At 28.0% G+C, this 13106-nt stretch overlaps 2 protein-coding genes across 5 annotated transcripts; one reads left to right on the top strand and one right to left on the bottom strand.

The window, feature by feature from the left end:
- The first annotated feature begins 197 nt into the window (after nt 1-197).
- Tmem63 (transmembrane protein 63) lies at nt 198-4484 on the top strand. Its single transcript, XM_015328392.2, has 12 exons — nt 198-352; nt 722-860; nt 952-1169; nt 1457-1733; nt 1811-1914; nt 1999-2191; nt 2274-2388; nt 2474-2670; nt 2776-3105; nt 3207-3482; nt 3582-3815; nt 3903-4484. The coding sequence occupies exons 1-12, from the start codon at nt 336-338 to the stop codon at nt 4110-4112; spliced, it is 2310 nt and encodes a 769-aa protein (XP_015183878.1). The 5' UTR covers nt 198-335; the 3' UTR covers nt 4113-4484.
- NSD (Nuclear receptor binding SET domain protein) lies at nt 4411-12952 on the bottom strand. Of its 4 annotated transcripts, XM_015328361.2 has the most exons (14): nt 12689-12952; nt 12310-12580; nt 11794-12073; nt 11277-11677; nt 10460-11180; nt 10207-10373; nt 9802-10120; nt 9493-9715; nt 9209-9404; nt 8694-9123; nt 8339-8609; nt 8008-8225; nt 7689-7909; nt 4411-6504 (listed from the first exon to the last, which is right to left on the bottom strand). In XM_015328361.2, exons 2-14 carry the CDS (start codon nt 12535-12537, stop codon nt 6283-6285), a joined length of 3897 nt encoding a protein of 1298 aa, XP_015183847.2. In that variant the 5' UTR covers nt 12538-12580; nt 12689-12952; the 3' UTR covers nt 4411-6282. The 4 variants fall into 4 exon arrangements, with proteins under 4 accessions (XP_015183847.2, XP_015183857.2, XP_089026590.1 ...); XM_015328371.2 differs by lacking the exon at nt 12310-12580; XM_089170464.1 differs by lacking the exon at nt 12689-12952 and having other exon boundaries at nt 12213-12451.
- Between the last annotated feature and the right edge of the window lie 154 nt (nt 12953-13106).

Genomic DNA, 13106 nt, shown 5'->3' with positions numbered 1-13106 from the left:
TCTTCAAGTAAATAAAATAATGACTGTATTAAAAAATGCATCTGAAGGAATGTGTATACAAATCTATGCACATAGATGTACGTAAACATGACCCAATATTTCAACCAATCAGAAACTAGGAATAGTCAAATGACATAACTAACCATTTTGTATCTTTTTATCGCAAAATAAAATTGCGCCTTAAAGTTAAACTTTTACATTACATTACATTAAAGCGCATGTTTAGATTTAACATCTAGAATTTACCATACGATGTGTCAAACTCGTAGGTGTTTGTTTAATATGTTTATTCAAATTTGTTTAGTGATATTCTAATCTTAATTGTTTGCACAACAATGGAAACTACAACGAAGTAAGTATTTAGAAAAATTGTATTGAAAATTATTGTTTTTTATTTTTGTATTAAATATATTTCAATTTGATTAGTATCTCCTTTCGTTTTCTTTTATGACGTTTTTAAATTCCTTTAATTTTTAATGATTGTACTTCCGCATTTATTTCATAATTCAGATAACATTACTTATCTCAACGATTATTAACGTCATTATCCCATTATTTGTTATAAACTAATAATTATTGTATCTTCTTTGTTAAAATAAATTTAATTGTATATTGTTTATTATATAAATGTAATACATGATACATATGCTTCCATTAGAAATGAATGTATTCGTATTTATACATATTGAAGGATAATTTTTTCTTCTTTTCTTTTTTACAGTGCAAACATACCTCACTCAACTTATCAACCTCCATCACCGGATTTATGCATACCAGTTCACAAATCCAATACAACTATTATAACAGATGTATATGCTGGAATACCTGAAAATTTAGTCTTAAATTTAATAGGATTTGTGGTCAGTTCATTATTATCATTTATGAGTCATCGAACAGATGTATATATGATAACATCTATATTTATCATTCATTAGATATTTTCATTTACAGTTATTAGTTATCTTATTTGGTTTGCTACGTAAAAAGGCGTGGAATTATGGACGTCTTGCGTTGCTACATAAATCAGATAACAAATGGATGGAATTATTTTATGGTGACAATGATACCAGAGATTCAGACGCAATATTCTTAGATACATCTGTTAATTCACAATTATCTCAAGTGGACAGAGGATATCTATCATGGATTGTAACGGCATTTAGAATAAAGTTGGTACAATTTATACACTGTACTGATCAGCAGTTTGAAATGGCTATGAAAATTCAAAAAAACTCTATAATGTTTATAAGAATAAATAAAATGAATGTCTTTAAAGAAATCAAGGTAGTTTTTTTGTTAAGAAAAATTAACAAATACAATAGAACTTTTCAGTATTTTACTATTAAAATGTTCTATTATCAGCAAGTTGTTTCAAACTTTTGGCTGATAGTATATATATAATTTTCTGTAATCCATTATTATTTTATTTAATATTATAACATTATTTTTTTTGTAGAGATGAAGAATTATTAAAAAGAGCTGGTCCAGATGGCCTGCTGTATATATTATTTGAACGTTATTTGATTGTTTTAACTATTGGAATGGTTATTGTATCACTATGTATAGCATTACCTATTAATATTAATGGTAACACACATGATAACGATTTAACATTTAGTCGTACGACAATAGCTAATTTAGATCCAATGTCTTCTTGGATATGGGTACACTCGATTTTAATTATATCTTATTTACCGATTGGTGCTTATGTGATGAGGCGTTTTTTAAAACAAGTAAGGAATATTTTCAACAAAAATCATTTGATTTCACATAATGTTATTTTTTCTATAATTTTGACAATTATTTGTAGGTACGAGAAACCAGATCTAGTGGAGAATTAGCAGCTAGAACATTAATTATTACAGAAATACCAAAACACCAATGCGATGTAGAAGCACTTACCGAATATTTTAAGTAAGTGTTATTTTGATGATGCCCCAATAATTATTTAAAATCTTTAAATATGTTATATATAAATTATTATTTTATTAATTTTAGAGAAGCATTTTCAACATTGAGCATAGAAGATGTAACATTAGCTTACGATATCAGACGTCTTTCTGCGTTAGATGCAGAAAGAGATTGTGCAGAACAAGCACGTTTGTATTGTGAGAATTATGCAAAAAAAAGGGACCCTTTAAAAATATATCCCTATCGTTGTGGTCAAATGTTGGGATGTTGTTGCAAATCCGTAAGTATGTCATTAAGATCGTAGTTATGTAAATTTATTATTTCTGAAGAAAAATAATTTGTAATATTTAATAATACTAAAGAAGGTGGACGCACAAGAATTTTATACAAATGAAGAAATTCGATTAACTGCATTAGTGGAAGAAGAAAAAAAATTGGCCTTGAGTAAACCACTTGGAATAGCCTTTGTTACGTTAGGTTTGTATCTTTATACCTAATTGTCAAATTTTTCAAATATTTTAAAGAATATTTGAAATTATCATTATTATATATTATGATGTAGGAACTCCTGGTGCAGCTAGAACTATGAGAAGACAATTAAAATCTTTACCTTCAATAAAATGGGTTGTTAATTATGCTCCAGCTCCTTCAGACATTTTTTGGGAAAATTTAAGTATACCTAAACGATTTTGGTATTTCAACGCAATATTGATTAATTTTGCTTTGGGTATAACATTATTTTTTCTTACGACACCAGCTGTAAGTTTTAATTATACATATTATTACAATGAAATTTCACATAATATATTTAATATGTGAAATATAATATTAATTTATATTATATATTCTCTTTTGCATATTTAGGTTATTATACCAATTTTGAATAGATTAACAATACCAGGAGAAATAACAAAAAATTTGAATCCTCTAATATCTTCATTTTTACCAACTTTATTGTTAGTAAGCGTTGCTGCTTTAATGCCAGTTTTAGTTGAAAAAAGTGAATCTTTAGTAAGACACTGGACAAGAAGCAGTCTTAATCGAACGGTCATGAAAAAAACTTTGTCACTTTTATTACTTATGGTTCTTATATTACCTAGTTTAGGATTAACCAGTGCTGAAGCATTTTTTCTTTGGACGATGAAAGCCAAAAATGAGACAGCAAGATGGGAGTGTGTATTTCTTCCCGATCAGGTATAAAATGCACATAATCAGTAAACTCATTAGTCAGTAAAATAGATTTCTAATAAAATACTTGTAAATAAGAATATTTAATATCTTCATTATTATTTCAGGGTGCTTTATTCGTAAATTATGTGATTACTGCTGCTTTACTTGGAAGTGCATTGGAACTAGTGAGATTTCCAGAACTAGCCCTATATACTTTTCGACTTTGTGTAGCACGCAGTAAAGCAGAAAGAGTATATGTTAGAAAAGCAGTATTATGGGAGTTCCCATTAGGAGCTCATTATGCATGGTTATTATTGGTATTTACTATGACAACAGTCTATAGCCTTGCCTGTCCTTTAATTACTCCATTTGGATTGTTATATTTATTAGTTAAACATTTGGTATGTTTGACAAAGATTTGATTAATAATCATATCGTTTAAAAACTAAGTATTAGTTTCTATTATTAATTAAAAATATATATACATTGCAAACACACAGGTGGACAGGCATAATTTATGCTTTGCTTATGGGCCAAATGTTGGTGGTGGTCAGTTAGCAGGTGCAGCTGCTAGTGCAGCTGGAGCTGCACCAATTCTTGCTCAAATAGCATTTTTATCTCTCGGATTAGTAAGAAGAGGTTTATCTCCTCTGGCAGCTGTACAACTAAGTGGTCTTGCAGCTAGTATTTTAGGTCTTGTAACTGGAGTTACATTACCTGCATCTAAACCTAAAGTATAATTCATATTCACCTCTTATGTTTAGTAATTGTTCTCTCATTATTATTATAATAAAATATATAAACAATGTTCTTACTTTTAGACACAACCGCCGAAAAGAGATCTTCCAGGGGGAGTAACAGGACAAAGTTTTATTGCACCTGTATTAAAAAAGAAAACAAATTCTGTAGAAGAGACTATATCTACAAATTCAAACTTTGATATTAATTTGGCAAGTCCAAGAAGTACAACTTCTTCCATACAAGAGAGTCCTAAGCTTTATCAAAATTATGGAAAGGAACCTAAGGTGTAAGGAGTATTATTATATATCTTTGTTATAAGCAGTTTTGATAAACACAAGCTTATATAAAGTAACAGAAAAAATACTTATCCTAAAAATTTGAAAATAAGAAAAAACATTTGCAAATATTCTGATAAACAGTTATTGTAAAATAATGTATTAAAACATGTAATTATTATTATTATTATTATTATTTAAAAGTAAAATTTTTTCATTGTGATAAAAATGCATAAATAAATTGCATATTAATAATATTTAATTCCGCAGTTAAACGCGTTAGTACGATAATATTGACACATTAAAGAAAAGATTTACACTGATAATTATATGGATATATTTACATACTTGCACGTGTCATTACAATATCTCTTTTACACGAGAAGGTATATATATATATATATACATATGTATGTATGTATGTATATATACGTGGCAGTCACTGTATTTTATGTATATAATAATAGAAGTAATGATACGTTTTTTCTTACACCCTATAAAAGAAGCATACCACCGTAGCCTTATTTCTAGGCATATTATAACACGAAATTTAAAACGATACCTTTAATTTTTAATAGGATACTTTCTACGCATGTATTTGTACATTGCATTAACACATTATATAAAATTGTGTACACTTTTTTTCTGTATTATATACATATATATGTATATAATTATATGCAATTTCTTATGCAAATAAACATTGGAAATTATATATATATATATATATATATTTATGACATTTAAAATCTACTACCATTGTATACATTGTATTTTTGTGATAGTTACAGTTTTAAATAATATGATTTTGAGATAAGAATGGAAGAACTCTTAGTTTAATAGTATACAAACACACTATTTAAAAAAATTATCAGTATTAATTACTTTACATTACTAATATGTAAATGAATATAGAAGGCAGTGTATATGCGTAAATTCATGTCCTTAGAAAATGTGTAATATACTAATTATAAATGTAATTGCTAATACAGATTCTTGTTTATTCTTAAATAGTGATAAATGAGCAGATACACGTTTATCAATCCTCAATAATATCAGACAAGGCACCTTTCAATTGCTTTATCGATATATTATCGATTAATAACACGAAATGTAACTTTGAAAATAAAAACTATTTCTTTTTATAGTCCATTCTAGAGTGAAAAAGAAAGAAAGAGACTTAAAAAGAAAAAAAATATATATATATATATAATATATCCGATTTTCCATTCTAGAAAGCAGTCTTTTTCATGATTAGATCGTTTCGAAGAAATTATTTTTGTATAAAATAAAAAACATAAAAAGATGTAATTTTAAAGAAAAAAAAAAAAAAATTAAGATATAAATCAATTATTTTTTTTAATCGCTATTCTTCCAACACGAAGCAAAGTATTTTTAATTTAGTAGAAAGATTTATACAAATTTAGAATTCAGTCGTGTTTCATGTATATACAGAAAACAAAGTAAAAAAGTATTTGTAATACTATATTATAAATAAGATAAATAAAAATGATGATTATGACATTTGCTAATAAAAACAATATAAGATTACGATAAAGTACTATTCAGTCTATGAAACATAAAATATTATTATATATTTTTTTTTTTTTTTCAATGAATTATTATATAAACAATAGAATTAACTTTTTCTCTTTACCAAATATTCAGAAGTAGGAATGTATTATCGGAACAGGCGAACCTTTTATAAAATAGACAAAAATACTTTACTTTGAATTAATCATATTTTATCATTTCTCTTGCGTAAATTTTATAAAATCTGATACACAAATATAGCAGATATTTTAGAAGAGCACCTGTGTCCAACGTATTTGCTCATGTATATTAAAAAGAAGAAAAAAAAAGAATAATAATAATAGAAATAAAAAAAAAAAGAAAAAAAATAAATGAAATTTGGCAAAGGACTAGACATTCATATTTCTTCGTTTAACACAAAAGTATTATTCAATTTAGTCTATTGCCCACATAATAATATACTATACATACTGCTATTTGATTACTGGAAGAATAATGCAGCCACCTTACATGTAATTTAAACTGATCGATCACTTTTGTTAAGATTTTGTTTTTAAATGATTTATATCTATCTATCTATCTATCTACCTATCTATCTATCTATCTAATTATCTATATTTTTTTTTATTTTGTTTTGGTAATTCAAAATAATTTATTCAAATAAACTACCACCAATTATCGCCTCCAGCTGACTAGAAGTAAGATTATTTAATTTCTCAGCTTGTCCTTCGTCAAAAATATTCGAAGACTGATTGAGCATCTTTTTTTTAACAGTTTTTGAAAAATTATATGTACACAGTGCTATTGTATTTTCTAACAACTCCTCGTCTTCTTCCCTTTGTGATTCTTCACTTTCTTCGCTGTTTAGATGAACCTGTAAATTATATTTATGTATACAGAAGAAAAATGTTTGTTTTTTTTTCACACAAACAAAAAATTTACATATACTAATACAAGACAATTTCACGCTGAAATGGTTCATGTATGTAAAATGTTTTAGAATTGTGATTCACCATTATGAAATATTTGATGAAAAAAAGTACTCACCTTTTTATAACCACTGCAATTTATAATAAATAATATATAATGATTTATAATTAAATGTATATTTTCTATTCATCAATATCCATTAACAGTGAATCAATTTTTTTACTTACTACAATTTACTTTTAACTAAGAACCCAAATAACAGTAACTGAAATAAATACACACTCACTTGTACGTACAAAAAATGAAGGAAAAACATTTTCACTTTTTAATCAAATTTCATTATTGCCAATATTTAAGGTAAGGATGCGGGTAATAATGTAAAAAATTTGAAAAAAGAAATTTTAGAAAAATGAAATGAAAATAAATTAAAACTAGGATAATAATAATAATAATAAGTATTTTTTGTTAAAATACTCTGTCTAAAATTTACATTCTCAGACATATTAATATTTTTTTATGATTCATGCAGATGTAATAATAATCTTTAATACAAAAGATATATTATTACTGATTTATAATATAAATGCAATAAATGATTTTAAAAAAATTCCATATAATGGATTACAGTAACATATTATTTTATAACTATAATATTATATATAATGTACATAAAATAGTTTTTGTTATACTAAATTTTGATAATCCTATGAGAAATAAATTTCATGAACTTTACTTTGATGCAAAATAAGATAAGTTACAGGCATTATTTTTAAATGTAACAATAAAATGATAATATTTATATAAATGAACGTATAAAAATGATAATACTAATTTATAATTACAAAAATAAAAGCATTATTTTAAAGTACATAAAGGAATCTTTTTAGAATGACATAACATTCCATTATGTCTTTTATTTATTATGCAACTTAATGCAAATGCCTGTCCTCATGCTCTACCACCATCAAAGTATTACATTTTTAGCTCATTTCAATTATATTCAAAATAAGTAAAATGATTTGACTAATCTCTTACAAATCTATTTGTAATACCTAATAGTTATGAAATATGTGAACCGATTGTTATATTATTTTATTGATTATAAAAGCTACTAGAGTATCATCTTACCTCTACTATTGAAACTCGAGGGGATGGTTCTCGTTGTAGCTTTGTTTCCATTTCTATAGGACTACTAGATCTTGATAAATATTCTTTATCAATTTCAGCTTCGTTATCAGAAGAATCTTTTTCATCTTCTGCAGATGATCTCTGTACTTCCATATTTTCATGCAACGTGCAAACAAAGCCACCTTTTTCACCATACTCAAATAAATTCTCATCTAAATGAACTGATATATATAAAAAACAAACAAAAACATTTCTTCTTTATTTAAATTCAAACACAATTTTATATCTATATCATTACTAACAAATGCAAAAATATTACCTTGACAAAAAGCAGCACTACAAAATGAGCAATGTGCGGATGTTCTTCTATTACATATTAAACAGTGATGCCATGGACAACTAAATTTACTTTCCGTATTAAAGATATTTATACAAGTGCTATGATACTTCTTATTGCATGTTTTATGGTCGCATATAATAATTTCGCTATCAGGTGTTATCTCTTGTCCACAATGCCAACAAAAACGTTTCCTTAATCTAAGATAAATACAAATATTAATAATACACATGTTTTTCTTATTCATAATTGTAATTAGATAATTAAAAAAAAAAACTAAAAACAAAAAAATAGAAGTGTATAAATTTTGTACCTTCTTTTTTTCACTTTTTCAACCTTTTCAGGTTTTTTAGGTTGTACTGCGACTGAAGTTATTTGTGGTTTTTGTACCTTTAAACCTATAAATCCACTACAATTTGGTGCGCCGCATAAACAAGCTTTACGTGTTTCCCCATCGCAAGCTAAGTTATAATTAAAAGTTAATTCTTCTCCTGGCGCTATATCTTGCAAAGCAAATAAGCCAATACGAGTATCTCCATTTACTGTCCATTTTTGTGTTTCACAATTTGGTGAACAAGAATGATCTAAATAAAACAGAATAATAGAAAAATTATACATGCATTTATTTTTTAATTACAATGTATTTTTATAAAAGAAGATAAACTTACTCATGAATCGACTAAGATTACCCTTTGGTTCTGCATCGATCATTCTATTATTATCTATTGTCAAAAAGTAAAAATTTTCGTTCTTCAGTTCTTTCTTCCTAGTTAATCTTTGTCTGTATTCAGCTTCATCTATAATTTCGCCTACATATTCAATTACAAATTGGCCAAACTTAATAGCTTCTAAACTTCTAAGACCCCATCCGCGACCAACTGTATGAAATGGTTCCATTGCTGGGTACTGTCTGCGTGCAAAATCTTGATTATTGCATTTGGTACCAGCCGGACATACTCCCGGACTACATTCTATCAGTAAAATACGATTTAAACAATATGTTCCAGGCGCACAAGGATCATCTAATTCTGGATCGCAATCACATGCCACAATACTTTCAACTTCAACAGGTTTCACATTACCTACAGGCTTGTTAACCTAAGAAAATATATGATTAATAAGAAAAGAAATATTCATCTAACGCAATTGTATAGAATTGTTTATAATTCAAATAATAATGTACTTTTAATTTAACATATGGTGGAGGTTTCAATCCCTTAGCCTCAATATCCTTAGCAGCAGCTCTCTCAATTTTTAAACGTTTATGAATCTCGCTAGCTTCTTCCAAAGCTTTTCTATAGGTATTATTTCTCATAGTTTTTTTACCTACTGAAGGCTTTATAGTTGCATCTCCTTCTTGATATAAGAAAGCACGCCCTCTGTAAATGTTATGTAAAAATTATATATCCTATTAGTTTTCTTTCTATATAAATCTTTAAAAAAGATATAAGCACATCATATATTTACCTGTGGACCCAATAATAATTATTAGAACCTAAAAACATGACACAAAATTTGCCTGGACTATGTGGTATAGAACCTACATTTTCAGGTATTTCATGTGGATAACATATACGTGAGGGCCACCAGCGATAATTACCAAGTTTGACCCATACTACTTCTCCATAAAGGGGAAGTCTTCCAGTTTCACAATCTTCGCATATAAACGCACCATCCGGTGCATTTATACCTGTTATAATCAAAGACAAATATTTTAATACAATATCAATAAAAATGTTCTTTTTTTTGTTTTGTTTAGATTAAAAATATATTTACCAAGACATTCCAGATGAAATGAAGTTGGACATGTGTCACAACAAATGAGACTTCCACCACGAGTACAAAGAAAACACCATGCTGCATTCAACGGAGGATGAGGAGCTTTGTAATGTTTAGGACAGACAATTTGGCTTCCTGTTAATATAACTGATCCAGCTGGTAAACATGATATAGAAGCATGATAAGATGATGGACATCTTACGCATTTTGCTATTTTTTCATTAGGTGCACGAGAATGACTATCTTGAGGATTATCCGAACTACATGTATGACATATGTGATATGGACAATTTAAACGACCTCCTTGCCAGCGAGACTGAAAAATAATATCACATTTTTAATTTCAATTATAGGAAAAACATAATTATAATATACATAAAGGCTATTTATATTTATTCATACTTGAGGCCAAGATCTTAAGCAAGATGTATGGTAATGTTTGCCACATGCTAAAACTGAACATCTTATTCTATCTCCTTCCCTTTCATTACATACAAAGCATGCTGGAGCTACACCTGACAAACAATCAATACATTTAAAGGTTTCATCTTCTTGTTCTTCTGCTTTATCTAAAGAAACAAAAATATAATATTAATATCATAATTTAATTAAATTAAAAAAAGATGTAGTATTAAGTATACAATTAATTATATACCACTATTTTCTTCGTCATCCGTATTGCTCCTTTTAATTTCTCTCAAATCTTCGAATAATTTATCACTGTATGTACTTTCATCAATAGAATGTTCTGGACTAGATTCTCCAGGTTTGACACATGACAAATGAAAGTACGAATAACAGGGTCCCCTACATCTTGTTAACTTTCCTGTTTTTTCACATATTTGACAAACCTTTTCTGCTTTCATACCTTTAAAAAGATTATATGGTCTCGGTTTTTTTGTTTCTACTGCATCTTCTTTTTCAATTTTCGATTTGACTTTTTTCGTATCTTTTGTAACAACACTTTCCGCATCTGTTGACGTGTCTTCTTCCGATTCTTCTGGTGCATCATCTTTCGATTGATTACCTTCAGATTTGACATATAAACGATATTTTCTACGAAAAGAGGAATTCATATCGTTCCAAGTTTTTCTTAAATATTTTCGAATTTCTTCTTCCGACAAATCAGGATGTTCATCTTCTAACATATCTCTATTTCTTTCGTAATAAACTTCAAAAACACCTTCAGGACGTTCATCACTTTTAAAATCGCTTTTTTGTGTTGCAGATGAATCATTTGATTCATTAGATTTAGTTGACATTCGAGAAGGACTTTCAAGATTTAATCTCACATTTGCTTTACCATTTTCATTATGTCGCAAATATCTTAATTTAGGCGATTGTAATTTATACTGTAACTTATCTGATACGTCAATCTAGAAACAAAACAAAAAATATTTAGTATTACATATATTTGTACGAGTATAATTATAATAATATTTTATCATATTTGAATTATTTATTTAACTCACATTTTCTTGTTTAGAACGCTTAGCGTCTGGTCCACTTAAGTCACTTGTTAATTTTCTTTTACCTGATTTATCCTTTTCACAAAAATCAGGTGTCTTTTGCGTTCTTTGTCTTTTAACTACTGGTTTAAATATATCAGCTCTTTCTTGATCAGACATCGATTTAACATCTGTAGCTTCTTCGACGGCTGTATCCCATTTAGACTTTAATCCTGCCTTAATAATAAATCCTGCTGCATATTTAGTATCCTTCCTTTTCATTTCTGCTGGTAATGATTCAGACAGCTTTAGAAAGTCATCAAGATTAGTGAAAGGGATCATATAATGCGATGAAACCCAACTATGCCGTCCTTTATCTCCAAAATACTGAACGTGTATCATTAGCAACTGCGATCTGCCAGTAGCTGATTAAAAAAGTCATTTAAACATGCTTTTTAGATTTAATAGACTTATTCATTCTATAAATAAATGTAATGTATTATTATTTTAAAACGTATAATGTATTTAAAACAATGTTTACCTTTATATTTGTAAAAAATTAATGTAGTTGGATCTAATGTTACAACGCATGGCCAAAATGGAAAATTTCCAACACGGGCCCATGCTAATTGTCCTAAATTCCAAGTGGATTGTGCAGGGGTATTATCAAACTTAGGAGATAATATTTCTTCCATAGAATTGGTAGAACTAAATGAGTCACTTGCTTCATCTCCATCATTAACGATGTTACTTTCATCTACATTTTCATTACTATTTTCACTAGAGTTTTGAGATTTGCGTGTTTTTGACATTTTGTAATTCTATAAAAAAAAAAAAATAATAATTATACAATAAGATAACGAAATATTTCAACTATCCTATGATCGTAAAGATAATATGTAAAAAATGAAAAAAAGATCGTGCATATATAATAGACAAAAAATGACTGTGATGGCTCACGCCGAGCAGCATCGTCGTCAGCAGAAGCAGACGCTCCAGCCGAAGCCTGAATTTGACTAAGCGATGACCTTTAGTCAAAATACGAAAACTCGTGTACCTTAGAAGATTCAGATATGTCATCTCGAGGAGATTTAGGCTTTATTGTTCTGCCATAACGACTTTTACCAGGAAAATAAGCACTATCTATTAGATCAGACTTTTCTCCACCATTATCTACAGAATCAGCAACACCGTTAATATTTTCTATTTTCTTGTTGCAAATGCTTTGTCCTGCATCGTTAGCTGCTTCGGCCACCTTGTTATTCCGTATATTGAAAGAGCTCATAGCTTAATCGTTAAATTATCATTTTAAGCTATATAACTCTGTTCTGTGATCAAATAATGCTAGTTTGTAAAATTCTTCAACTGACAGTATGGGTTATAATACTAAGAATACTTTCTAAAGAGCTTAGAAATCGAAAACAATTTTCTATTACCGCTGAAAATAGTCGCAATGGCCGATTTTCAAGGATTAACTTATTTTTCACGACTCTTTTAGATTTCTCCATCCGTTGTTGAAATATCAATATGTATTGCACATGAAGCTTCACGAACTCCACAAAAAGAATCTCTATAGAATGTTTATTATTAACATTAACAAAATATAAATTACCATTACGGGACTAATGGAATAGAACGCGTTTCCCGCGATTTCGGTTGATCCACATAAAGTGTTCGTTCATTTACTTGATGCTGTGTTATTTGCATCCTATACTTTCATGAAAATGTAATGTTAGTATTGGTACGATCTTCCTATTGGACCGCCATCTACAAAGAAATACTATGCAACGATTCTGATAGGTTATTGGTTATTAGATTTTTTTAAGTAAATAAAGTTTACTATCATAATACTAC

This window comes from Polistes dominula, unplaced genomic scaffold (genome assembly GCF_049000335.1).
Source record: "Polistes dominula isolate Pdom_NZ unplaced genomic scaffold, Pdom_raw_medaka contig_15, whole genome shotgun sequence".
NCBI lineage: Eukaryota > Metazoa > Arthropoda > Insecta > Hymenoptera > Vespidae > Polistes > Polistes dominula.
Note: the sequence above shows the minus strand (reverse complement) of the source record. Positions and strands in the feature narration are given on the sequence as shown.

Coding starts and splice junctions, on each gene's coding strand:
- NSD (XM_015328361.2), bottom strand. CDS start 12,537: ATGAGCTCTTTCAATATACGGAATAACAAGGTGGCCGAAGCAGCTAAC. Junction 8,610..8,693: donor TAATCTTAGTCGATTCATGA/GTAAGTTTATCT, acceptor TGTTTTATTTAG/ATCATTCTTGTTCACCAAAT. Junction 7,910..8,007: donor TAGTGCTGCTTTTTGTCAAG/GTAATATTTTTG, acceptor TATATATATCAG/TTCATTTAGATGAGAATTTA.
- Tmem63 (XM_015328392.2), top strand. Junction 861..951: donor TAAATTTAATAGGATTTGTG/GTCAGTTCATTA, acceptor TTTCATTTACAG/TTATTAGTTATCTTATTTGG. Junction 3,483..3,581: donor ATTTATTAGTTAAACATTTG/GTATGTTTGACA, acceptor GCAAACACACAG/GTGGACAGGCATAATTTATG.